This window comes from Electrophorus electricus, chromosome 21 (genome assembly GCF_041902795.1).
Source record: "Electrophorus electricus isolate QZ-2024a chromosome 21, ASM4190279v1, whole genome shotgun sequence".
Taxonomy (NCBI): Eukaryota; Metazoa; Chordata; class Actinopteri; order Gymnotiformes; family Gymnotidae; genus Electrophorus; species Electrophorus electricus.
In genome coordinates this window covers 11027635-11055000 of record NC_137517.1, presented here as the reverse complement: position 1 = coordinate 11055000, position 27366 = coordinate 11027635, and the positions used below count along the sequence as shown (strand labels likewise).

The window sequence follows — 27366 nt, the reverse complement described above, 5'->3', positions numbered from 1 at the left end:
CTGCTCGCGCTCACGCAGCAGCGGGACATGGAGAATCCCCTGATCCAGAGAGTGGAAAAGAGGAAGGAGCGAGAGAGAAGGGAAGAAGAGTGGGAGGGAGAGGGAGACATGGAGATATTAACATGAGCAGCAGGCAATCCTACGCAGATTGTAAGAAATACAGCATGGCCTGCATGCAAATTACCCCGACGCCCACCCTACTCCCTCTCTTAGCAGCCTGTGGTGACAGAACTAATTTGATTCATACCAAATACACACATGCACACACACACATACACACACACACACACCAACCAACATTGACACACCTTAATATTATTATACAGTATTTCTAAAACCCAAAGACCACAGGAAATTATTTTCAGGTGATTCGATTTACATTGTACAACAACAACAACAGCGAAAAATGCAGGGAAGTTATGTTCCCAGCATTCCCGAACTATCAGTGGCAACACACAACAAGGTCAGGAAACATTAAGCTCCACAGGAGACGAAGCGCACTAACACATAAACACCGCAAGGTCAACACGCACTAAACACTTGTGGAGATGGAGGTGTAGAGGGAAAGCACTAAACACTCCTGGAAATGGAGGTGTAGAGGGAAAGCACTAAACACTCCTGGAGATGGAGGTGTGGGGAAAGCACTAAACACTCCTGGATGGAGGTGTTGGAGGGAAAGCACTAAACACTCCTGGAGATGGAGGTGTGTGGGGAAAGCACTAAACACTCCTGGAGATGGAGGTGTAGAGGGAAAGCACTAAACACTCCTGGAGATGGAGGTGTAGAGGGAAAGCACTAAACACTCCTGGAGACGGAGGTGTGGGGAAAGCACTAAACACTCCTGGAGACAGAGGTGTGGGGAAAGCACTAAACACTCCTGGAGATGGAGGTGTGGGGAAAGCACTAAACACTCCTAGAGACGGAGGTGTGGGGAAAACTGCCCAGTGAGGTCATGAAGCTCTGCCGTTCCCTTCTGCACCGCTCAGCCAAGTTCAGCTCGGTGGTGGAAACTGGGCCATGTTCACTTCCACTCCGTCCTAAAATCTGTCTGTGTGGACATGCAGGACATGCAGGCAAGTCACTCCCTGCCTCCCTGGTCATGGATCCCTGTCTTGTCTGTAGTATCAGACACACAAGAGGAGCTTTTAAATGTAAAACAAATCACATGCAGTGCAAAACAAAATATTACCTTCACTGGTGCCATATCTTGTAGACCAGTCATTCAGTTTTTACCTGACATAAAGTGATCCAGATGGCTACTGCATTAGTCTGTTGTCTCATTTTCTCTACAATTTGTAAAATGATATTGAATGTCAGTTTGTGATTTTTGTTCATATAGTCCAGTTTTATTGTAGCCAAAGCTCATACCTTTATAATTCTGAATAAATACAACCTGAAACTGGATGGTAAGACTGCGCCAGTAGTCCCTGAAATTTACAGACCTAACGGTTTCACGCCACATTTAGTGATGTTTAGCACCATGGACAGCAACACGGGCATGGCCCGTTTTGGCCCCATAGACAGCGACAGTCTCAGAAACGCAAACGTGCTGTTTCAGCACCGTGGACAACGACAGTTACAGCAACATGTGCATGGAGTTCTTCAGCATTATGGACAGCGACAACTATGGGTGTTAGTGCTCTTGTTCGTATAAAGGGCAAATGTTTCACGGTGTACAAGGACTCTGTTACTTATTATTCATACACTCTAATGTCTTTCATACACCCCAAAGTCTTTAAATACTATATTAATATATATCTAAAATCCAAAGATTAGTGATAAGATTTTTTAGGCCATAAGACTCACTTTATATCTAATAACACTTGGTAAGAAAATTTGAACTTTTGTTTCTCAAAGTAAAATACGTGGACATAATAGTATTTTATGTAGAATTTGAATCTGTTGTTAGAATTTCTCTATCATGCATGGTTTTCAAGTGACAGGACAGTTAAATTTTACATTTAAGTATTTATTACTTATTGACAATTTAGTCTGTTATTATTTCACCTCAGAAACATCCATCTTCAGTGTCTAGCAGTAGTCTGCCAACCTAGAGTGCATAGAGTCCACTTTCAAACATACATACCAAACCTGTAGGTGATAGAGAAATGCCGGTGACATGTTTGGATTCAGCATACAAACAATACATAATAAACTGTTTTTGTTTGTTTGTTTGTTTGTTTGTTTGCTGACAAGTGTAATTGCCACTTTGCAACAATGTTGTTCCAAGGCTTTTAAACTAATCTCCCTTAAGCCTTGCACACACACTTACACACAAACACACACAGCTGGCAATTCTCTTTGAAACTTTTCTCATTTAATCCTAAAGGTTTCTTCTCAGTATCTGAATGTTTCTTTACATATACAGATATAAATGAAATGTTTTGACTGGTTCCTAAGGCCAATGGTTTGCCCAAACAGTTGCATTTTACCTGTACCACCTCCCTCTCTCTCTCTCTCTCTCTCTCTCTCTCTCTCTCTCTCTCTCTCTCTCTCTCTCCCTTTCTTTCTCCCCATTTCTGATTTGCCATAGTTGAATTTCCCACGCGCGTTGGGTGTCATATCCGGTCTCATAACGGCTGACAGCTCTCCCTCGCGCCTCCGAACGTTCCCTCTTTCGCAGAGCCTCGCAGAGGACTAAAACTTCTGGGCGATATCGGACCTGTCAGCGGTGTTTCCTGTTTCGCTACCGATGATAAACGGAGAGGGCAGGAGCCATTAGGCAGCACGAGAGAGAGAACCGGGAGAGGTTGGAGAGCGTAGCGGTGGCGGCAATCAGACCGCGAGGTGAGATAAATATGCCCAGAGACGACTGCGCGAGACAGATTCCAGTTTCTCGTTCATTCCACTACTGAAAGAAACAGGCGAGGAACAGCGTAGCCGCGCGGGACCAGGACAGGAGAGACGAGAGGGGCGAGACGAGCCACCGGTCCGGATCTGCATGTGAGACCGAGCCCAAAAGAGTGGAGGCGCGAAATGCAGCCCGTGAACAAGCTCTTGAGTCTCTTTCTGCTCGTGCTGATGGGCACGGAACTCACGCAAGTAGGTCCATCGCCATCTTACCTCCCCCATTCACCTCGCTCACTGCCTCCAAAACCGGCGCCTTGCACGGAAAGGTCCGGGGTAAATTAGCGAGATTCGCGCGCTTTAAACAGATTAATGAACGGGATTGCATGCAGACGGTGCGGATAGCTTTGCGCCACGCTTTGCCGTCGCTGCGAGCGCCACCGGTGCCAAATTAATGACACAATGAACCACAAGCGAAGCCAACGATTGACTTTTTTATGGTTCAAATTCTATGAAACGCAACCTAATATGCAAAAAGAAATCGGGACTTGGAACCAGCGGGACACACTCGTCAAAAAGGCAGACCAAGTGAAGCTGAATGTGAAACGATGAACGCGGTCATCGCGTCCAAACGGCGGCGAGAATGCGCACTTCACGCTTCGGTGAACAAAGTAAATAATAGCTCGGTTACTGTCTGTGTTACTCGCATTCTCCCGGTGACCGGTGGGGACGCACGAAAACCGCAGACTCCCGTGATCACTCAGTATGTGCGCATAACATAAATCTGAACTGGAGTGACCAAAACGCACCAGTTACCGCACGCGGCTCTCCGTTCTGCCGCCCACTCCGTTGCGATCGTTAAGAGTTCAAATGATTTAAAAAGAGAAACCCAAAGTTCGCGCGGCCCACTCTCACAAGTATCTAATGATAAACCCACGATGTAAGAATGCATACGCACTGCATGAGGGAGATACTGGATTTCAGCCCTGTCGGAAAGTTTCTGAGCTCCCAAATCTTACATATTATTAACTGCACATTAGCCCTCGCGGTTGTTAACGGAGCAATACATTTTATTTTTTATTCTTTGAAAGTTGATAAAGTGTTTATAGGAAAGACGACGGTAGTATTAGGTATGGAATGTAATATGGAGACGAGCGATTAGGGCTATTAATTTATTGATTGGTTTATTTTTTTATAGGGAATCAGCCATGCATCAACAAGGGTAATACTTAGACTAGGCTACGCTCAACTGAGATCTACTGAGATCTACTAAGAGTAGCAGGAGTAACAAGAGAAGCGTATGAAGCTTTCCTCGTCCCGATGCATCCACGAGAGAGTGCGTGCTTTTTGAAGTTGGTCCGTCTCCGTGCGAACCACGGAAAAGCACAATCATCAGCAATAGAAAACAAATTCAGCAAAGGCCACGACACAAAACGTGCTGCGAAACTCATCCAGTCCACCAGCTGCGACCAGAGCCCAAAGCAGACACGCCATCGTGCGCTTGCACGTACAACGGCTGGAACTGAGCTGCGAATTGCACAGTGGCGCGCCCTCGGCAAACAGGCTATTTCACGGCACTTAACGTGAGCTCGTGCGAATCTGTCCCAGCAAGGTCCCCGGGTATATAAAGGGAGCTGTAACCAGCTGACCTAGCTGATCTGCCCTTCTTCGTCCCTCACTCCTCCGTCTCCGTGAAGTTTATTTTTCATGGCCGACAAGTAAAAAGCGCATTTCGAATGCTGCAGGGGGGACAGACTTTTGGAAGAGCTCGCCAAAGTGAATTGGACCTCCAAAAAAAACACCCACTGAAACAACACCCACTGAAACAACACCCACTGTGTTCATCCGAGTCCAGCTGGACTTATATAATCGCCGTAGGTGTTTGGTGGCTTTTTTTTACCGCACAGATAATGCAACTAATCGCATTGGAGTTATGCGGCAAACAGACGTGGAGGGCAAAATTAACAGTCTCAACAACTCGGAATTTAGAAAAGACAGTCCTTAGCGAGGCATTATTTCATCGCAGTGTCCCTGCAGAGCTTCCGTACCGTTCGTCCCTCAGAAGATTGGCTGTCTGTGAAATTGTTCAGCTATTGTTTAATCGTGAGGTGTAGAACTACCGGTCTCCATGGAAAAGCGCAGGCTGTAATTATTAATGCTTAATGCCAGTGTTTTAGTTCTAGCTACGAATGTAACGTAGAATTGAAGGAAGGTGTTGGAGAGATGGCAATTACAGTGATACAATAATGACAAATACAAATATTTGCTTCTCAGGGGCAGGCAGCATTCGATTTACTTTACCAGAACAGTACAAAAGAAAGAGACAGAGAGAGTAAGTGTGAGAAATAGAGAGAGGGTGACACCACAAGAAGAAGAAAGAGGGAGAGAGGAGAGAGAAAACAGAGAAAGAGAGAAATTGTGTGTGTGTGTGTGTGTGTGTGTGTGTGTGTGTGTGTGTGTGTGTGTGTGTGTGTCAGCAGGTACAGAATGCAGGGGTACCAGCTGCTGTATTGTATCTGAATTTATTTGAGCCACTCTGATAGTCTCTGTATTTATCTAACAGAATTCATAAATCATACACCACTGTCTGTCTCTTAAACACACACATACACACACACACACACACACACACACACACACACACAAACACACACCCCTCTCTCTGCTCACAGGCTGTTATCTAACATGACAAAATGGGTGCCTTGGTCCATCTTTATTATGTGTGTGTGTGGGTGTGTGAGTGTGTGTGTGTGTGTGTGTGTGTGTGTGTGTGTGTGTGTGCGCAAGTGTGCATGTGTGCATTTCACCTGCTCCCCAGTCATTCACACACTTAGTCCTCATTCCTCTCTGGGCAAAACTTTAAAGAACAAATTACTGTTTGCTATGCAAATTAGACACAATCAGTTCAGTTCTACTGGAGCAAAAGAGCGGGAGGAAGAGAAGGAGAGAGAGAGAGAGAGAGAGAGAAACAAAATGAATGAAACACGGAGAAGTGAAAAGGCAACATTAACAGGGGCAAGAGGGACAGACCGAAATGAACAGCACCCTGGAGAGATGAGGGTCAGAGGTCCCAGCGAGAAGGATTTCATCGGATGAAGTACTGAGGAAAGTACTGAGGAAAGCCGAACTGGTCTGTATTTTCATATTAACCTCCTCGCGCAAATTCCTTAAGAATCTGCACGCGTAAGAACTGCTGGAACTGCCCAAATTACCTGCAGAGAACTGTGCCTAAACCCTCCTATCTCGTCCTGGGGACGTCCTCCGGATTTTAAACCCCACAGGTAGAGCGAACACAGTACAGAGAAGTATTTAGCTGCTTCGCTGACTTCAAGAACCCATCTAATTTTCATTGGCGTGAAGTATTTTATGGCACTAGTGCCCACTTATCTCAGTGCTACAAAGCAGTGACAGAATTTAAGTAGCCTGGGGTTGAATGATAATGAGTGATACTAGAAAAGAGCGAAATGAAAAAAAGACTTGACACCCTATGCTCTGTCTCCAGTTCCCTGTCATCTATCCCACCCACTATGCCCTACCACCTATACACCATCACTAGCCCCTGTCCCCTACACCTGAAATACATGCCATGTTACCGCATATCAGACAGAATTTCCCATAAAAGGTTTTACATAAAGACTTTATTACATAAAGTGAATTGAGAGAAACATGAGTCGATGATTGAGTCAGTGAATGAGTGAGTGAGTCAGTGAGTGAGTGAGTCAGTGAGTGAATGAGTGAGTGAGTGAGTGTGTGAATGAGCCAGGGAATGAGTGACTGAATGAGTGAATGAGCCAGGGAGTGAGTGGATGATTGAGTCAGTGAGTGAGTGAGTGAGTGAGTGAATGAGTGAGTGAGTGTGTGAATGAGCCAGGGAGTGAGTGACTGAATGAGTGAATGAGCCAGGGAGTGAGTGAATGAATGAGCCAGGGAGTGAGTGAATGAGTGAGCCAGTGAGTGAGTGAATGAGTAAGTGAGTGAGTGAGTGTGTGAATGAGCCAGGGAATGAGTGACTGAATGAGTGAATGAGCCAGGGAGTGAGTGAATGAGTGAGTGAGTGAGTGAGTGAGTCAGTGAGTGAGTGAGTGAATGTGTGAATGAGCCAGGGAATGAGTGACTGAATGAGTGAATGAGCCAGGGAGTGAGTGAATGAGTGAGCCAGTGAGTGAGTGAGTAAGTGACTAAATGAGCCAGGGAGTGAGCGAGGGTTCTGCGTTCAAATATAAAGTTCATTCTTTTTCTACCCTCGTCTAAGCAAAGTAGGATAAGACATTTTCCATGCAGTGATATAACAGACAGATTTCCAATAGCAAAGCTTTTGGAACATCACTAAAGGTCATATTGCACACCGCCATTAAAAGAAATCCTCACAGCACTTGGCTACTGCTTTGCAGGCACTGAGATCCTGCAGTCTTACATAAGATTAGGAGATTAGCGCTCATACCAAAAATCCCAGGTGTGTATCAATAGGCACACTCAGTAAAAGTCTTTCAATGTACACTTTGCGATACATGAATATGTTTCACCACATCACATATCACATATCGCAATGTTTGATTACAGGGATATATCGTCACACCTCCAAGTCATTCTGAAGGGAAAATCCATTTGCACGACTTTTTTCACTGTACTCCTCCCGCTGCTCAGTTGGCCTGGCCCGTTTCCAGTCGCCGCCGGCGCCATCACACCTTATGTACCACCCGCCTCTTTGGGCTTGTTAGTGAGCTATGGAAAGAGGGGTCACTCCTTTATCACGCCGCAGTGCGTTGAAGGTTTATAGGCAGGCAAGCCAAAGTACTGTCCGCTCACATCTGTCACCGCGTGCGCAGTTTCACACGCTTCCTGCTTTCGTCGAATCCACGATTTTACGATTTTAAAGCCGTACCTACAATGCCACTGCACCTGATTGTGGCTGGGCCATGGTTTTGCTTTCACCCACCATCTGTGGACCCAGCCAGTAATGACACCGAGCGCCTGGTATGGGCATGCCAGACAGCCGGGACGGCGCAAACACCTGGACTGTGTGGCAGTTTCCCGGGGACTGGGTTGAGAGATGCTGGCCTTAAAGGGCTCCTTTCGCCTTTCTGGCACTGAGCCTTTAATGCTGTTTCCCGCAGGGGGCGTTTGGGTGGATCCAAGGCATAAAAATACCTTTTTTTTTTTTTTTTTTTAATCCGTTTCCCCATAGTCTCCGGCCTGCAGTGTTCTGATCTTATCACAAGGCTGCGGCAAAGAATAGAACCATCGCATGAATAATTAAATACAATAAAAACTGACAAATTAAATAAAAAGATGACTGCCACAGTTTCATTTCTTTCTCTGTTTCAAAGAAGACTTGGCCGTGCTTAATCCGCATTCAAGCGATGAAGTCTAAATTCATCTCCAGCCGTGTGTGTTTTAGTGTGGCAGGCTGCAAGCCGCACAGGACTGGAACACGGATAAGTAAACATCACCCAGGGTTGAACTGAAGGAAAGGGTGATAGCAGCCACAGAGCTCACAATTAGGCCTCCTCTTCAAGGGGAAGGATGCAGACAGTAGAGAGGCTAACAGCAGCTTTCCTGGTTTTGCTGGTGTGTACGTGCGTGGTGCTCTAATACGTCGTACGGGCGTAAAAATTCCATCTAGGTTTGCTGAGCTGTGTTGCTTTCGTTTTACCCTGAGTTACTAACCTTCAGTTTCGACGCTGGGTTATGGGTATTCCATGTTCTCTCTCTTTCTCTTTCACTCTCTCACACGCGTGCGCGCGCACACACACACACACACACACACACACACACACACACACACACACACACACACACAAAGAGCTCTTTGCCAAATAGACCTCTAGCCCAAAGTGATTTGTGCTGACAGTGACCTTCTCTTTTCATCTTTTCATCTCTGCATCTCTGATGTTCTGTCTCTTTTCTCTTCCTCCACAGTGAGCTCTTTCACTCTCTGCCACACAAACATACACACACACATGCCATCTCTCCTTTTCTCTCCCTTTATCTAACACACAGCGCAATCTCACAAACTCACACTGAAGCACGTGCAATTCATCCTGTACTCCCTCTCTCCATTTCTTCCACACACACAACAAAACCTCAAATTCTCCCCATCTCACACACCCAGACGCACGCTCACACTCGTACCCACGGACAAACACTTACCACCGCATTTTAAGCTCCGCTCAGTGCCTGATCGGGTATGCTCGTCCCTTCCTAGCCTGAGCCCACACAACCCAGCTTCAGCACAGAGCAAAGAAAGCCACATGCACAAAAACACGCACATAACCATCTCCACCAACCCGAGGGGCTGCTGCTGACGTATCAGCAGTGCTTACACCCCTGCCTTTATCTGTCCACCTTTACTGTTTGCCTTTTCTTTCAATCTCCCTCAAGTCTCAGGAATTCACACATACTGCACTCCTCCGCTCCAGCCCCCGTTCTCTCTCTCTGGTTTAAGACAAGGTTGTGGTATCTCATTTCCTGTCTCTCTCTGGTATAGGGCAAGGTTGTGGTATCTCTTTTCCTGTCTCTCTCTGGTATAAGATAAGGTTGTGGTATCTCTTTTCCTGTCTCTCTCTGGTATAGGGCAAGGTTGTGGTATCTCTTTTCCTGTTTCTTTCTCAATTTCTGGTTTAAGACAAGGTTGTGGTATCTTATTTCCTGTTTCTCTCTCTCTCTCTCTCTCTCTCTCTCTCTCTCGCTCTCTCTCTCTCTCTCTCTCTCTCTCTCTCTCTCTCTCTCTCTCTCTCTGGTATAGGACATGGTTGTGGTATCTCTTTTCTTGTCTCTTTCTTTTAGCATAACTACTTCACATTGGCCCACTGACTATATCTTCCAAATCTTTCTCTGGAAAATTGTGTTAAATTTATGACAAGTTATAAATAGCCTGAGCTTAACATCCTGAAACCTTTAAAAACAATACCCTCAAACATTTTGACCGAATCCTAACTTCTTATTGGTTAACGTAACATTAGTAACAAAACTTTTAAATACGTTTCTGAAAATCTAAAAATGAACCTGAGAGTTCCATGATGGGATTTTCGAAAGTGCCGCACGCGAGTAAATGACGCGCTCACACTTTTCGCTCGTGACTATGGCGCACAGTCACTTTACTTCACGCGGGGTTCTAAAATTAAACGTGCCAGTGTTAACTGGAACCAGTGATTTTCGGTCGTTATGTGTTGTAACCGGTATAGTACCGGTATAGTACCGACGTTCACCGTCTCCCGAGCCGGCCGTAGCACCGTTAACAACACTAGAGGGCGATCGAACCATTCCGATGCACTCACCAGCAAAACACGACGGCTCACGGGTGTCCCGTCCCGTGCGGCCACGCTTAGGGACCTATTCAAACGTTTCACATTCTTCTCCTTCATTCCCGCACATATTTTCGCCAATTCCGCCTGCCTGAGCCCCATCGGGCTCCTGTTTGAGGCGCGTCTGTGACATTTTGGTAAAGACATTTCCACACCTGTCAGCTTAACGTGTTCTCAGTGTCTCTTCGCAGTGTGCTCCACATCAGTGCGTGCGCTGCTGGCTTCGGCTGCCGGACGCGGGGCCAAAAGAAATACAGAGAGGGCGTCTATTAAACAATAACGAGCCTAATCGTGTGCGACTGCTCATTAAATGAACATCGGCCGGGTCATTCGGGCAAACCAACAATCGCGGGCAGCGCGAGAGTTGCCGCCTGCGAAGGGGGTAATTAAGCGCACGAGCGCTCCTTTTACCCCAGCACAGGAGTGCATGACCTTCGCCCAACCGCTCGTTTACTGTCCTCCCGGGCACGGGATTACAGCGCGCCATTTCCGAGCCGATTACAAGGACCCGCGTGGCGTTCGAGGGGCGTCTCGTGGGCAGAACAAGCCTGACATCACCCTGTGCTTCGTCGTGTAGGGGCGCGTGGCACCGCCTCTTTCTCATCTTAAAGCGCGCTGTTGGTGTAAAGTGCGTGCAGTCAGTCACGAGCAGCTACCGGAGGAAAGGTGGGCCAAGGACACTGACGGACTAAACGGGGGGACCGATACCAAAGCGCACTTGTGCACGGGACGTTCGCGAGAAGAGGGGGGAAAGACCGCTCATTCACGAGGCTCACTGCCACATGATTGTTCTTTTCGTCACTTTCACCGCACGCGCCGGCTGTGTTCCATAGCGCCAAGCACCGCCCGGTCCACACAAAAAAAAGATGCCCGACACGCCGCCGTCCGACCCGGGCTCGCGGGAGGCGAAGATAACGGTCCTTGAGGTTTTCCCAGGCAGCTCAGCTTGCCGCGTCGGTTACCCGGTGGCGCGTGTGGAATGAAAGTTGGAGCTGAACGCAGAGCGCGAAGATGACGGTGCCTTTGCTGAAGATCGGAGTCGTCCTGAGCACGATGGCGATGATCACCAACTGGATGTCCCAGACCTTGCCGTCGCTGGTTGGGCTTAACACTACCAAACTGACCGCGGCGCAGAGTGGTTACCTGGACCGGAGTACGGGAGTAAGTGCGGTGCTTTACTTTCATTCGGCGAGAGGCGATTTAAAAAAAAATAAAAATGTTATATTATTCAGCGCAAACCTTTCTTCCTTTTAAACGGAAACCACAACTGTGTTAGCAAGGTGCTTCAGTTAACACCTGAGCAGTTTAGGCTGTCCCGAGCGCGCACTCGGCTCATCGTGGTTAAATCGTTTCTTAATGAATGAACGGTGATCTGGTGTGATTTCTCGTAAATAGCCCCCCAGTTTGTAGGTTACCTTAAGTTCTCAAAGGGCGGGCGTAGGGAGTCGCACCTTTTTGCATTGTTACAGAACCCTGAGCTTGTTTTCCGCATGCAAAAGACATCATCAGAAATTTTCAGATGGTGCGAGTCCTATACCAGTTTCAAAATACCGGTTTCTTCTTTTGAACAGCTCTGCGTTAACAGATTCCTGTAATGCATATTAATTCCTTCGCAGATAATGACATGTTGGCGTGTGGTTAGATACCCCCGTGACCCCGCGTGTAAGCACAGGAATGCCGTTAAGCGGGCTGTTTGATTCTGCAGAAGGCACGAATATCTGCGTGAAATGTCAGTGCGACGTGATTTGTCGTGTAGCGCGCAAAACGAAATCTCGAATCTTTATGGGATCCCTGTTGCCCGCAGTGATTTCTCTAATGTTGGCGGACTCGCCATGGAGGCGTCGATCCGCGCCGGTGTGCTTAACGAGTTTAGGAGGTTCCCGAGGAGTTGTGCGTAACTATTGTCGCCTGGTTACGAATCGCTGTGTTGACTGTGAAAATATATAGGATTTTTAATATGTATCTTGTTTATTTGATGCATTTATTTGTGCGTGTCAAGGAAGATCTTCTGCTCAGCCTGGTTTCAATGAAGGCAGCGACGTCCTTTTGTGAAACTGAATTTCGAGTCAGCAGACGCAGTCACTGTGGTCCGCTCGGCTCCGGGTTTTCTTTGAGTTGACAGTAACGGGCCGGGCTGGGTGCGGGTGAGGGGCGTCTAGGGTTTGACTCCTGCTGGTCGCCCCCATACAGCCTGTCAGTTTTACACCTGGGGTCCAGGGTTTTCGTGCTGAACGGTAATCTCGTAATCCGACACTTGTCAATCAACCGTTAAAAGCACCACGCTACTGACACGGATTACACACACACAAGACGCATAAAGAAACACACACTGATTAAGACCGGTGACAACGGACAGCATATTGAGATAAACACTTTTAGGTGCCACCGCACTCTTTCTCAGTCAAAAATCAATAGGAAGTGTAGTCGTGTGAAAGTAGAAACTTGGCTCTTCTGCCGGGCGACAATCTGGTCTGTTACGAACTTTACGTCCCCTGGATGAATCGGCAGCGCGCCCTGTGGGGCCGAACGTTTGATTGGCGCACGCGCAGAGGGGTGTGGTTTGACGTAGCACGAGCAGATGGGGCTTTGCGTAATCGTGTGCATGTGCATGTGTTCGTTCCTATGTGTGCGCATGTTTCTTTCTCTTTTTTTTTTTTGGCTGTTTGTATTAGAGGCAGTAGTTAAGAGTTGTAAAATTTCATAGAAATGCACGGACACCCTCCCGCATTCATAGACAACTCCCGAGTCCGTCCCTGCCTCAGCTGAGTTACACTTGTTTTTGGAACCATATGAGACACCCAACCAATCAGAATTGTTTAATTCCAAGAACAATTGTCACGAATCAAGACCTGACCGAAGGCAGGACAGCTTGCGCCCACCGGAGCTCAGGGTCCTTCACCTCATTCTAGCAACGAGACCTTATTACACATGCTGGGGGAATAGAGCCATACCGATACACATGTCCACTGCCTGTAGCTGCTCCACAATCCTCCACCGCCCTTTTAGTGTCGCCCAGGTCATTACTGTGTTGCCATGGTTCTGATCGCAAACAGTGTTGAATGAAACCTTCCCAAGGGCAGAAGCACGTTCACAAATTAGATTAGTGAGTGCATAACAACACAGCACAATCCCAATCACTTCTCCTGCATCAGACAGCTCCACCCAGAACCCTTAGTGCAGGTAATAACTCTTAGTAAATAGGCTTTGACTCTACAGTGGGTCAAAGCACGAGTCTGTAAATGTAAACCTCTCACCCTTTGACTCTCCCTCTGGTCCTCTCCTGTCTCATCCCTGATCTCCCGGTGCTCCATCTTTCTCTTCCACCTCTCTCTCTCTCTCTCTCTCTCTCTCTCTCTCTCTGTACCCCATCCCTCTTGCTCTTTGTCACCACCTGTCTCTTTCTCTTCCCCATCTGTCTCTCTGTCCCCTACCTCTCTCTCTTTCTTTCTCTCTGCCCCCAAACTCCGCCCCCCCCCCTTCTCCATTTGTCTGCATCCTCTCATCCCCCCCCACCAGGTGTTGCCTGCTAACCCAGAGGAGTCCTGGCAGGTGTACAGCTCTGCGCAGGATAGCGAGGGCCGGTGTGTGTGCACGGTCGTCGCCCCTCAGCAGACCATGTGCTCCCGGGACGCCCGCACCAAACAGCTACGGCAGCTCCTGGAGAAGGTAACCGTAGCGACCGCATCCTGAGCGAGACGGTGGCCGGGGTGCGGCTCCAACCTGCTCCAGCCGCTGGCCCGGGAGGATGATGTCACACAGAGCGCATCATCTTGTCAGCCGCTGCCTCTAGAGATCTGAGTGACCTTGTGACAAACAACAGCTTTTATAGCTCTCCACTGTGTCTGTGGCTTCTTTGCACTAATCTACAGTGACACACACACATACACATATGTACACACACACAACCACACACACATGAACTCACACATTAATGAGATCCCCCAGGATGACATCAGCCTTCACTCATATAAACAAAATGCAATTAGAATATAATATTCACACTGAATAATAAATATGAAAATTTGTACATCAGGAAACTGATTGCAACATAAACACAAATTATTTTTATTTGCAAATCTGATGAAAATTGTGCAGCACCAGGAAAGGGGATGCAGAAGACTTTTTATGCCTTGTTTAATAAGCTGAAATTAGTTCTATCACACCCACCCAACACACCTGATGAATTTATTAACAGTCCTCATAGAAACATACACACTTGTACACACACCCACACGCTCACACAAATGCATATTTCCATGCAAAGATAGATCTTTCAAAGTTTATTGGAAAGATTATTATTAGTAATTTTATTGCTGCCTGACATATGATGTGTGTGTGTGTGTGTGTGTGTGTGTGTGTGTGTGTGTGTGTGTGTGTGTGTGTGTGCGTTCGTGTGTGTGGTTGCTATAGGTGCAGAACATGACCCAGTCGATCCAGGTATTGGACCAGCGCACACAGAGAGACCTGCAGTATGTGGTTAAGATGGAGGATCAGCTCAGAGGCCTGGAGAACAAATTCAGACAAGTGGAGGAAAGCCACAAACAAAACCTTGCCAAGCAATACAAGGTAAGCCACACACACACACACACACACACACGCACGTGCGCGCACACACACACATCAATAAAACTACTGACACACATTGTATATAAGGAATGAAGGACACTGCAGACTTCCCCCCCCCCCACACACACACACAAACGTTCCAAGTTTCTTAATAAAGTACTAAATACACGGGATCAGCCAGACAGGATCTTACACTGGACGGGCAGCAGCAGGAGGAAAAAGGGAACAGAATTTTTCAGAGCTGGACTCATGCCTGCTTTGACACATTCAAAAAAATCTCTCTGTGCCCCTACATCTCTCTCTGACGAACTAATTTGTTTTCTCCTGACTCAGAAAGAAGCCAAATATTATGTTATGATATTATGGAATCATTACTTGCCTAAATGATTCACTCTCTTTATCATGCCAGAATGCGTCAATGTCTGCATTAGTTCATCTATTCACAGAGAGCTGGACCAGAAAGATTAATACTGTGGTGGATTTTAATATTCTTAAATGTATATTTAAACTATTCTACTTGTCTCTTGTTGATTTCCCATATTTTTGCTTGGGGCTGATTAATTATTAGTATTAGTCATTTATTATAAACAAGAACCATATTCGTAAGTCTAATTATTAAGAGGTTTTTTTTTTTTTTTTTTTTAAGAGTAAAACATTCAGATACAGCTATTGAAAATTACAAATCAGTATACACAGGTCAATCAATCAAAATCAATCACAATTTATTTATATAATGCTTTTTACAACATATGTTGTCACAAAGCAGCTTTACAAATGTTTAAAAATCCACACCGAGAGACAAGTGTTATGATGACAACTCAACTGGCAGTTACATAAAAATCTAACAAAATCAAGTCAAATTTAAATGTATTTATATAGCACTTTTTACAACAGATGTTGCCACAAAGCAGTTTTACAAATGTCCAAGTCCCTAGTGAGCAAGCCAAGGGTGACAGTGGACAGGAAAAACTCCCTAGAGCATGAGGAAGAAACCTTGAGAGGAACCAAGACTCAAAGGGGGGGGGGGGGGGGGGGCATCCTCCTCTGGCCGACAGTGGTCACTACAATAATAACTATTTAAAGAGAAAATTCCATTTAAAAAATTACTAAATAAACAATTAATGTCCAGTCCGACTTTCTAGAGGTCCTAGTCTTCTCCTGAGGTGCGCATGTGTCTGAGACCCAACCCGCAATAGAACGTACATTAAAGGCAATAGAAGAGTAGTTGGCTAGAGTGGAGGTGTGGTGGGATACAGGAGAGGACATCAAGGGGGTGGTGGGTGTAGCCATGGCAGCTGAGACGGGTCGGGGCACAAGTCTGCTCCAATTAATCAGTACTCAGTGACTAACCACTTACATAGATCTGAACAGATTAATCAGTACTCAGTGACTAACCACTTACATAGATCTGAACAGATTAATCAGTACTCAGTGACTAACCACTTACATGGATCTGAACAGATTAATCAGTACTCAGTGACTAACCACTTACATGGATCTGAACAGATTAATCAGTACTCGGTGACTAACCACTTACATGGATCTGAACAGATTAATCAGTACTCAGTGACTAACCACTTACATGGATCTGAACAGATTAATCAGTACTCAGTGACTAACCATTTACATGATCTGAACAGATTAATCAGTACTCAGTGACTAACCACTTACATGGATCTGAACAGATTAATCAGTACTCAGTGACTAACCACTTACATGGATCTGAACAGATTAATCAGTACTCAGTGACTAACCACTTACATGGATCTGAACAGATTAATCAGTACTCAGTGACTAACCACTTACATGGATCTGAACAGATTAATCAGTACTCAGTGAATAACCACATACATGGATCTGAACAGATCAATCAGTACTCAGTGACTAACCACTTACATGGATATGAACAGATTAATCAGTGTGCAGTGACTGATCACAGATTAGTTACTAATCAGTGATAAAGTAATAATTATACATTATATTTTCCTGCACCTTTCTAGAAACTCAAAGACACATTAGTTATCGCAGAAAGTATCATACAGCACACTACACCCTGTTTAGGCATGGATAACAAACGTGCCCGCACACACGCAAACAGAAAGACATTAACACAATCCACACGGCATTGCATGCATGTATGCTAACTCAGACACACCAACCCACAGCTTGCCACGAATTCTGTAATTCTGTCACTCTGTGTGCATTTAATTTAAGCTCGACTGCAGGGGTGTGTGTTTGTGTGCGCGAGCGCGTGCGTGGGGGATGCGTGTGTGCTAGCTAGGTTAGCGAGTTAGCATCCTGTACTCAGTGTGTTGTTTCTTGCTTGCAGGGCTAACTATAAAGACATAATAGGAGAGCCTGAGGCCAGAAGAGGCAGGTCTAACCCACGATTGGCTGAAGTGGGCGTCAGTCACGCCGTTTATGTCACAGTTCTCGTATTCTATTATACAACATTAACTGTAAGATAATCCTTCCCCCTCCTTACCGAACCACCAATCGGATCCCTTCCTGCATGCGCCTCTAAATCCTTCATTAGGTTTCATTTACATAACTATTCTGTTCAATATTTTTATTTGGTTTATAGTAATATTAATATTATCATAATTCTGATGATTCCAAGTTGATAACTGCTCACGTTGCTTTTTTCATTTGTCTTTATGCGATATTTGGTTATTGGACTAATACACTTTTAAAGATAATGGATCATAGCTGAGAATCACGTTGTTGTGTGTAACATGTCAAATGAGCATGTTTCGCCTTTGCTGTGGAAACCATGAAACTCAATAAAGTGCTTTCCCAATTGTTTACCGTGTTCCGAGCGCTTGATTTTCGCCGACATGTTAGAGCTTTTTTACCATAACTGGGCTTCTGGTCTCTCAATGGCTCTCCTATAAACGAATACACAAACACGTGGCACTCACCAATTACCACACGCGCCGAGTCTCAAACACACCTGTGAAGCACGCCTACGCACACCCTCCCCACACACCGCAGGAGTGAGAGTAGTTAGGCGGTAGTGTTAGTTGGGATTTTTTACCTGCTTCCTCGTGGAGGCAGCACTGTTTAAAATGGTGAACGTGTTGCTGTCTGAATGCGCCCATATCCGAGATACCGAGATATGGAGCGCGTGCGGGTCTGAGCGCGCTCTGTGGCGTATTCGCAGACCATAAAGGCGAAGATGGCGGAGCTGCGCCCGCTCATCCCCGTGCTGGAGGAGTACAAGGCGGACGCGCGGCTGGTGCTGCAGTTCAAGCAGGAGGTGCAGAATCTGACAGCCAGCCTGGCGCTCCTGCAGCAGGAGATGGGGGCGTACGACTACGACGAGCTCCACTCCCGCGTCTCCAGCCTGGAGGAGAGGCTCCGCGCGTGCATGCAAAAGCTCGGTAAGGGAGTAGAGGTGCTCGCACGTGCGCAAACAGACGCATGCTCACATCAGCACGCACGCACACGTTCAGATGAGACTTGCATAGCTAGTAATAGTAGTAAAAGTATTATTCAATTATCAGAGCAGGGCAACAACCTGCATCCATCCAGGCAAGTTATGCCAGAAGCACATCTAACCGCACAGTGAAAGACAACTGAGCAGTATGCACATCTAAACCTTAATTTATGATACGATGGGCAAGTATAGTGACAGTGAGCGAAGTGTGTGTGTGTGTGTGTGTGTGTATATATATAAAGATTTATGTTTTAGATTTTTCGGTAGTTTTATTTATGTATGCAGCAACTCTTATATGAAGCACCTTTAATTGCCACTGTGTATGTAAATGAACCCGCCATCACTTTTCCATATACATACGCTGCATACGCTACCTTTTTAGGCTAGCGTATACCTATAGGAAAGTGATTTATTTTTTTAAGTCAAAACCTTTGCAGTCGTAATGCACTTCAAGGTCATCATAGTTTTCCGTCCAATGAGCTTTTAGATTAGTGCTTCTACCCAGCTACTACAAACATGCTGTAATAATCTCAGCATTTCGCAGGAAGTAACACATAATTCCAGAAGTCAATTTTTCCCGCAAAGACTTGGTGACGTAATTTAGCATTGCGAAAGCTAGTAGAGACAGGAGTTTATAATTATAACTTGATTTCTTCTTCTGTGGCCTCGATAACCCAATGGAGGGGATATGAGGTCCAGGTAGGTGTTCTACTCTAAAACGTATGATACCTTTAAATCAAACTTCAGGGCTCCTTCCCAACACGGGTCAACACACAGAACTTCATTTGCTTTTTGGCCAGCCAATATGCGTGATTCATATGGATACATGGCGTACTGTGGGTATCCATTTAAAAAGAGTCAAATCGATGTGAAAAGCTGTAACCCTTGGCCAACACTTTCGGCGTATATAGAAGCCTTAGATTTCCGATCAGGTCTGCTGAGATATTTCCCTAAATTGCCCCTGACATTCTTATCTGTACTCGACTGGCCCGGAATCAGAGACTCACTTATGAAGTTCAGCTAATCAAAGGGAAACGTGTGCGCCCGGGCTTACACGCAGGCTCTCAAAGAGGCTTTTGATGTAGGCGAGAATGTGCCCGTGCCTACGCCAATCCACTTCATTATTGTAACGGTGTTATTTACTACCAAATAACATTTACTAGACAAATAAAAGACGGAAGAATCTGTTATTATTATTATGGTATTGTTAATGCGCACGGAACCGCCAGCAGGACTTTATGACACTTCAGAGTGGTGTGTCTGTGATTGTGCAAGTGTAAATCAGTAACCACAGTCTATGCCAGTCTGTCTGCCTGCCTGTCTCTCTATCTCCCTCTTTCTGTCTTTGTGTTCCTGCTAGGCCTAGCAGGGAGACCGTTCACGCAGGCCTAGTGTTGTGACTCCAGTCATTCCCCAGACATGCTTTACTTAACAAGCACGTTAATCGATGCATAGAGGTGGCGCTAGCCACAGCCCCGTAGCTCTGGGCAGGGTTGGGTTACGCTTGCTTCCCCCTGCTTTCCTCCAGCTTCTAAAGATTAGAGTATTCCCCATCTGTCCCAAATCACTAGAGCACAGCTGTGTGTGTGTGTGTGCGTGTGCGTGTGTGCGCGCGTGTGTGTGCGCGAGTGTGTGCGTGTGTGTAAGGAAGACGAGAGATTACATAAGGTTTTCTGTTGTCTGCAGGAACACATTACAGTTTAATTCCACCAGCTGCCAAACATGTCAAACACATTCATTGTTGACAGATAAGCCATTTCTCTTTCTCTCACTTACTCTCGCTTTCTGTCTTTCTCTCCTTCTTTCTCAGTATCAATAAAGTTGGATAGAAAGATTGTGTGTGTGTGTGTGTGTGTGTGATTGTGAGTGTGAGCAAGAGAGGGAGAAAATAAAACCAGTATCTTCTGGTTTTACAGTGTGTGGGTGCATATTGTGTTTTAGCAGTGATGTGACCATGTTACACTGAGAATTATAACATAAATATTTGTGCTCTCTCCCTCTCTCTACATATTTCTCTGTCCATCCTCTCTCTCTCTCTCTCTCTCTCTCTCTCTCTCTCTCTCTCTCTCTCTCTCCCCTTTTCCTCAGCCAGAATTCAGTGGAAATTTCAGCAATTAAGAGCAGTTACCAATTACTGTCGTTCACTCAAATGAGATAAAGTGCCCAGTCAGGCTAATTTAGATGCAGTATAGCAACTGAGGAGACTTAATAAGATGTATTAACACACTCACACACACACACACACGTACGTTTAAGATGGAGGTCCATGACTGTGATGAGTGTCACACGCACACACTTACAGGGGTATAAGAGTATAAGAGTATATTTAATAATGCTTTCAATCACTCTGAATGTGTGTTACTTTGAGCCTGTGAATACTGTGTTCTTTGCAAGTGCATATCTGTGTGTGTGTGTGTGTGTGTGTGTGTGTGTTTCAGCATGCTCTAAGCTAATTGTGTGCATGTTTTGCAGCTTGTGGTAAACTCACAGGCATCAGTGAGCCCATCACTATTAAAACATCTGGATCTCGGTTCGGGTCCTGGATGACCGACCCAGTGGCTCCAGAAGGAGATACCAGAGTGAGTACACACACAGACACACACACACACACACACACACACACACACATACACATATATGCACACTAATACAAAAAAACAAACAAACATGCAGACATTGTTCACAGTCACGAACATGAACACAGATACATCCGTCCATTACCGCTGTGCAGTGAGCGTGAGACTGACTAGTAAGCTGTTATCAAAATGCAGCGAGACAAGTCTCTGGTCTCTGACTGGGGTTGATGTGACACCGGTCTCGTTCTTTTTTATAATCCCCAGACACATGCACATGTATTTAAATATAAATGCATATACATTTACTCAACTGGCCAGATTCATAAAACTTGACACTAACCTATGTATTTAATTCCTATTTATAAAGTTATCATGGCAATAATTAGTGTTCCAGTGTCAACTTCCTCCTGTGCTAAATTCACCTGTTCCCTAGGGGAAAGCCAATCAAAATCAACATGTAAATTAGGACATACATACAAATTGGTGGGACCAGTGGTATACTGAAAGTTCAACTGGCAGTTACATAAAAATGGGACAAAATCAAATAAAATCAAAATTTATTTATATAGCACTTTTTACAACAGATGTTGTCACAAAGCAGTTTTACAAATATCTGCATCCAAGCCCCCAGTGAGCAAGCCAAGGGCGACAGTGGCAAGGAAAAACTCCCTAGAGCATGAGGAAGAAACCTTGAGAGGATCCAAGACTCAAAGGTGGGGGGGCATCCTCCTCTGGCTGACAATAGACACCACGATAATAACAATTTTAAGAGAAAAATAAATGTAAAAAATTTCAGCAAGTCAGGAACCGCATGGTTGCACCAAGTGGACAACTTACGATTTCAACAAGTCAGGAACCGCACGGTTGCACCGAGTGGACGACATAAGATCTTCTTCTAAATCACAGCAGAGCAGCAAAATTGTGCCTCTCCTTGGTCTAGAGTTGTTAGCTTCTTCCTCTGCTACACCTACGTTTGCCTTTCATAGGGCAAAAGTTAGAGGCATTCTGAGATCTTGTTCATGCAGACCACCATCTTCTTCATGTACTTTGACTACTGCAGTAGCAAAGTTTACCATCATATTCAGTGCTAAATGGGTGCATGTGCAGAATCTTGATGATGACTTGTATGTGTGACCAAAACATTGGTAGAGAAAAGGTCCTCCAATCCACACCAGCTCCTTATGAGGACATTTATCATCAGACAGGTTCAAGTGGGATTTTTTATTTTTTATTTTTTTGCAGTGCAGTGTTTTACACTGAATCACTAAAGTCATGCAAACGTGGACAAAATGCACAATATATATCATTCAAACAGTACAATATGCTGTTAATGTCACATTAAATCCAGCAGTAGATTTTATTCATTTGGCCCACCAGTATGTTTAGAGCCATTGAAACTGCTCTCAAATCAGCGTTCATACATGGTTCTACTGGCTGATACAGGGAAAAACTGTTTTCAGATCAGCACATGGTTCCATGGACCATACCACTCAAGAGAGGAGAATGCCAGAGGTTCCTGATCTCAGTCCTGGTGACTCTATGTGCTGCTTATATCTGCAAGCCTCTTGCTGTAACGTGCACAACTCCACAGGTCCGTTGTTATCCCTGTGTATTGTTATCAGTGTATATGAGCACAGAAAATTTACATATAGAAGAGTGCAATAAAAACTGATCTGGTGGCAGTCTGGGCCTCTCGCACAACACTGTAAGAGCTAGTGTTGATTGTGACATACTGTTCCCGGAGCAGGAAGCTTGGTCTGTTTCTGCCGCCCTCATTAACATGCGGTTGAGCAGGGTAAATCCATGTATTTGATATGCACCATCAAAGGAAGGCATTTTTAATGCGCACATAACCCTGAACAGGACTTTATTACACCTCTGAGTGCTCTGCGTGTGTGAGTGTGTGATTGTGCCACTGTGAATCAGTTTTCACAGTGCTCACATCCCTCAGTAACTACAAAAACACACAACATAAATCAATCCAGTTTACACACTGTAACCCTGCATCACTCCCATAAACACACACACACACACACAGCACATATACAGCACACACTCATAAAAACTGTTAAAACACCGTCATGACCAAACATTAAACTCAACAAAAGAAATATAGGGTTACCATACCATAAAACAAACACAAAAGGTAAGCCAACTATTACAGCAAATCATTAAACAAGCTACTGAACACACACACTCACAGATAATAAATGTGGATGTGTGGCATATTGTGTAGTAGTAGTAATTGTTGCTCTTTTAAGATTTATGCATTCTTTCTCTCTCTCTCTCTCTCTCTCTCTCTCTCTCTCTCTCTCTCTCTCCTCTTCTCTTTCTCTCTGGATCAGTAGATACCCCTAAATAAAACACTGATAATAAATGTTGATAGAACCTTCTATTTGAATTGGTTGGCCTCTGTGGAATGACACCTGACCCCTAGGTAAATGCAGGGTGTGGAGCAGGGCCCCAACCTCTGCACCCCCCGTATGTTCTGAGGGGCAGGAGTTTGGGCCCTACTGGGACTCTCTCCTGAGAGCTGGCTTTTTATGCAGAATGATCTGGACTTATCCTCGCAGGGTTCTGGATGCTAACAGTGTTCTTACTACAGCAGGAGTGGGCCAATCCCCAAGGCGATGAGATTTCATTTGGAAGTGGAAGTGCCTAGAAAAAAGCATGCAGGGCCTATCAATATGTGATCCTTAACACCAAGGTAGCGTGGCAAGAATGCCGATCAATTAAGTGCTGTCGGCATTCTTCATTGCCCCACCATTTATGCGTTTGTTTATCTGGAGTGGTTTATTCCTTCCTGTGTATCCTACTCGACAGATACGACCTTTGCCGTTGCTATTAGGGAGTCTAAAGCAATGTCTAGGTCTCACAAGAGACCACACTGCACAATGTCCCTAGTGTCAAATTAACACCTATAGTGTTCAGTTAAGTCCAATACAGTCGAACACTGCACTAGATAATTCAGCCGTGGGGATTTCGCTGACTCAACTTTGCATGCTACAACACTAATAAAGAGTATATTATAGGAAATTATAAGGTTTCCTGCCCATGAGAAATGAATCTTGGCATTCTGGGTTCCAATATTTTCTTGTTTCTCTTGTGTTATATAAAGGTCAGTTTTGTTGTTAAGTATTTTCCCAAAATTCACTCAGTTTTTCTGCCATGTTCCAATGCAGGTGTGGTACATGGACGGCTACCACAACAACCGCTTTGTGCGGGAGTACCGCTCCCTGGTGGACTTCATGACGTCGGACAACTTCACCTCCCACCGGCTGCCTCACCCCTGGTCTGGCACGGGCCAAGTGGTCTACAATGGCTCCATCTATTTCAACAAGTTCCAAAGCCAAGTCATCATCAAGTTTGACTTCAAGACCTCCACTATCAGTCGGACGCAGCGGCTGGACAACGCGGGCTTCAACAATGCCTACCACTACGCCTGGGGCGGCCACTCTGACATCGACCTCATGGTGGACGAAGGCGGCCTCTGGGTCGTCTACGCTACCAACCAGAATGCGGGAAACATTGTCATTAGCAAGCTGAACCCCGTCACGCTGCACGTGGTCAAGACGTGGACCACCAACCATCCGAAGCGCAGTGCCGGCGAGTCTTTCATGATTTGCGGAACGCTCTACGTGACCAACGGCTATTCTGGTGGAACGAAGGTCTACTACGCCTACCACACCAACTCCTCCACCTACGAGTACATCGACATCCCGCTGCAGAACAAGTACTCGCACATCTCCATGTTGGACTACAACCCTCGTGACCGCGCCCTCTATGCCTGGAACAACGGCCATCAGGTTCTCTACAATGTCACCCTCTTCCACCTGGTCCGCTCCGAGGAGCTGTAACCATAGAGACGGCCTGTCAGATGGACAGGAAAAGAATCTGTCATGGGATATTCAAGAGGTTCAATCATGTCAGAGAGAGTGACAGAGAGATATCAAACTGTCAGAGAAAGTGGAACAGACTGCTGATAGATGAAATAACAGTTGGATTAATAGATCTATAAAATAAAATAGAGAATAATACATCTATATAAAAAGCAAAGTGAATGCACTAAGAGGAAAAGACTAAGAGACTAAGAGGAGATATGAATTTAGAGGGACAGTATATATTAAAAAAAAATAGCCAAGGACAAATGCCAACAAAGATCATGACTTTTGATTGATTGATTGATTGATTTGCTAGGTAGGATTCTGTCCAATCAGACGGTTGTACTCTATGCTACTAAGAGGACATTTGTCATTTTGCAAAGTCTGACAAAGTGAGGGGAGGGGCTTAGCCACGGACCTGATAGAGACGGTTATGGACTCTTAACCAAAACAGGACTGCCCCTCCCTGCACTGGCTGGCTTTACAGAGGTAAATGCTAGGTGCTACGCAAAAAGGTACCCACTCGGAAAACAGCTACAGCCCAGCCAAATGGTAACCCAGTGATGCCCTGGCTCATTGCCTGGCCCGGTGCTGCCCCGGCCAATCACGCGGTGGAGCTCACGTGGGTGGTACCTCCAGCTTAGCGGGTATTTGTAGACTATGACACATACACGCCATCATCAGTGCAGCCACGATAATAGGCTGCCGAACATGTCAAGCAAACGAAATAAATCAAAACGGTCTAATGCTAAGAGCATTGACTGTTGAAAGTTTTGCCGTTGTTCAGACATTTCTCCTGAGATCATATCTGAACATGGCACTTCTGACGCCCCACCAGTGTCATGCGATGTAGCACCATGTGTCGGACCAAAGACTGCCGCGAGTCGCTAAACTGGAAGAACGAGCCAACTCGCTAACACACTAGCTAACAAGAAGATAGACATCCATCGTGCTGCTTAGCGTTGCTGTAAGCAATATGACCACTCTGGCTGGTGTAACCGACTCCTTGTATTGAGGCGGTTTAGGTCAAACCTTACTGTGGTTTCTTTTTCTGTGTTTGTGGCTAGACGTGAGACACGTTTCATTTTTGCATGAGTGGGTCCGGCCCATGTTGGTCTGCTCGTAGGAATGTTTATACCTATATGACTCTGTAAACAGTAGGTGTTTGTGGGAGGGCATGTGGGTGGGGTGTGGGTGGGGTGTGGGTGGGGCCTTCTCTAGACACGAGAGAATGGGAAGGGCAGGGTTCAAATATTTCTTTCTCTCCTTCTAAATTGCTATCAGTGACTTGTTAAGGAAAATTTCACCACTACCGCTCCGTAATGTATATGTCCATTACTAACGCACATCATTGCATATACTCCATTAAAATGCACATATACATTAAGATAATTTATAGGGGACAGAGAATATTGGGGCATGTCTCCATCAGAAGCAACCAATACTGACACCCTTCATACTGGATTGTAAGAGAACCCAAACTCCCAGAATTCAGCAGTTCAAGCTGTTGTGAATACACCCCGCTGATTGGACACTGCGTGGTCGTGTTATCAGTATTTGGCTAATGAGCAAAGAAGGGACACAGTCTTCAGAATTGCTTGCTACTTCTCCAGCTGTTACTGTTGCTTCAGGTTTGATGGCTAATTCCTACAGACTTCCATGTAACACTTAGTTTGAGATATGAAGAATAATGGACAAACTAATTATTGGAAGTGAATGGAGGGCATAACCTTTTCTTAAGTCTGAAGGTACTTCAAGAGACTTCCTATGGCAAAACACAGTACAGTGTTTGGACGGCAGCGCCCCTGAAGGAGCGGAGTTAATGTGGGTGGAGTTAGCAAGGGGGTTTCCAGCCGAGGACATCAGGTTTCACTTATAGACTCGACTTCACATGTAGCTGAACAGGAATGATGGCCTATTTTTGTATGGACAGCAGCTTTTCACAACAAGAACTGACTCCCAATCTCATCAGTCCGGTGTAATCCACAAAACACAAACGCTTATGCGTTTAATCAAGGATCATTAGGTTTAACGTTTATCAGTTCATAAGCTCAGAAATAATGCTGGCAAGCTTCATCATGCCCAAAGCAACTCTCATGGATCCCAGAATATGCCAGAACGCAGAAACACCTCTAACGTTGTGGGACGTTTCCTTGAGTTTTTTGAGAGTTCAGCCGAATAATGTTAATATGCAACAAACAAATGCTGAAGTTGCCATGCAACATGATGTCATGAGAACTGTTGCTGTCTCCATTTTTGCTCTGCTTTGTCGTTATATCGCTGTTGTTTGCCGCGGTTTGGTTTTGTTGTTTTGACATTTGTTGAACGTCTCTGTCCGCTTCAGCTCTAGCTGTGTCTGTGCTTAGCTGCAATGAGGTAGTCTTTGAGTCGTACCAATAAACGGGTTCTGTGTGCTGTCGTAACTTCCTGTGTCCTGACGCCTCCTTCCTGTAGAAATGGTGCATGAGTAGTTGCAGGGTTCTGTTACACAGTTCTGTTAAAGTACTGCAGACCATTTATGTCTCCTTGACGATGCCTGTCTAGACTACAACCATAACATGAAAATGGTCCTTCTCTCTAAATAAACAAACAAACGAGTAAATAGAAACATGTAAGCAATCTGTATTAAAACTGACTAGACCAATAGTAAGCTTGCTGGCCATGCCATTAAATTTACAAAGTTTTGAAATGATATTGACATTGTAGTAACAATGTAGTAACATTTTGAACAAACTTGCTCTTTAATATCGCCAGTAAAAAAATCCTATTGTAGCAAACAAAGCAAAATGGATTCGTTCCCGAAACAGGAAAAG

At 45.4% G+C, this 27366-nt stretch overlaps 1 protein-coding gene across 2 annotated transcripts; it reads left to right on the top strand.

Annotated features, from left to right (window-relative positions):
* The first annotated feature begins 2551 nt into the window (after positions 1-2551).
* On the top strand, positions 2552-26976 carry olfm1b (olfactomedin 1b). Of its 2 annotated transcripts, none has more exons than XM_035521686.2 (6): positions 2552-3042; positions 13608-13757; positions 14502-14657; positions 17821-18040; positions 20569-20675; positions 23855-26976. In XM_035521686.2, the coding sequence occupies exons 1-6, from the start codon at positions 2977-2979 to the stop codon at positions 24527-24529; spliced, it is 1374 nt and encodes a 457-aa protein (XP_035377579.1). In that variant the 5' UTR covers positions 2552-2976; the 3' UTR covers positions 24530-26976. The 2 variants fall into 2 exon arrangements, with proteins under 2 accessions (XP_035377579.1, XP_035377578.1); XM_035521685.2 differs by lacking the exon at positions 2552-3042 and adding an exon at positions 10372-11252.
* The last annotated feature ends 390 nt before the right edge of the window (positions 26977-27366 follow it).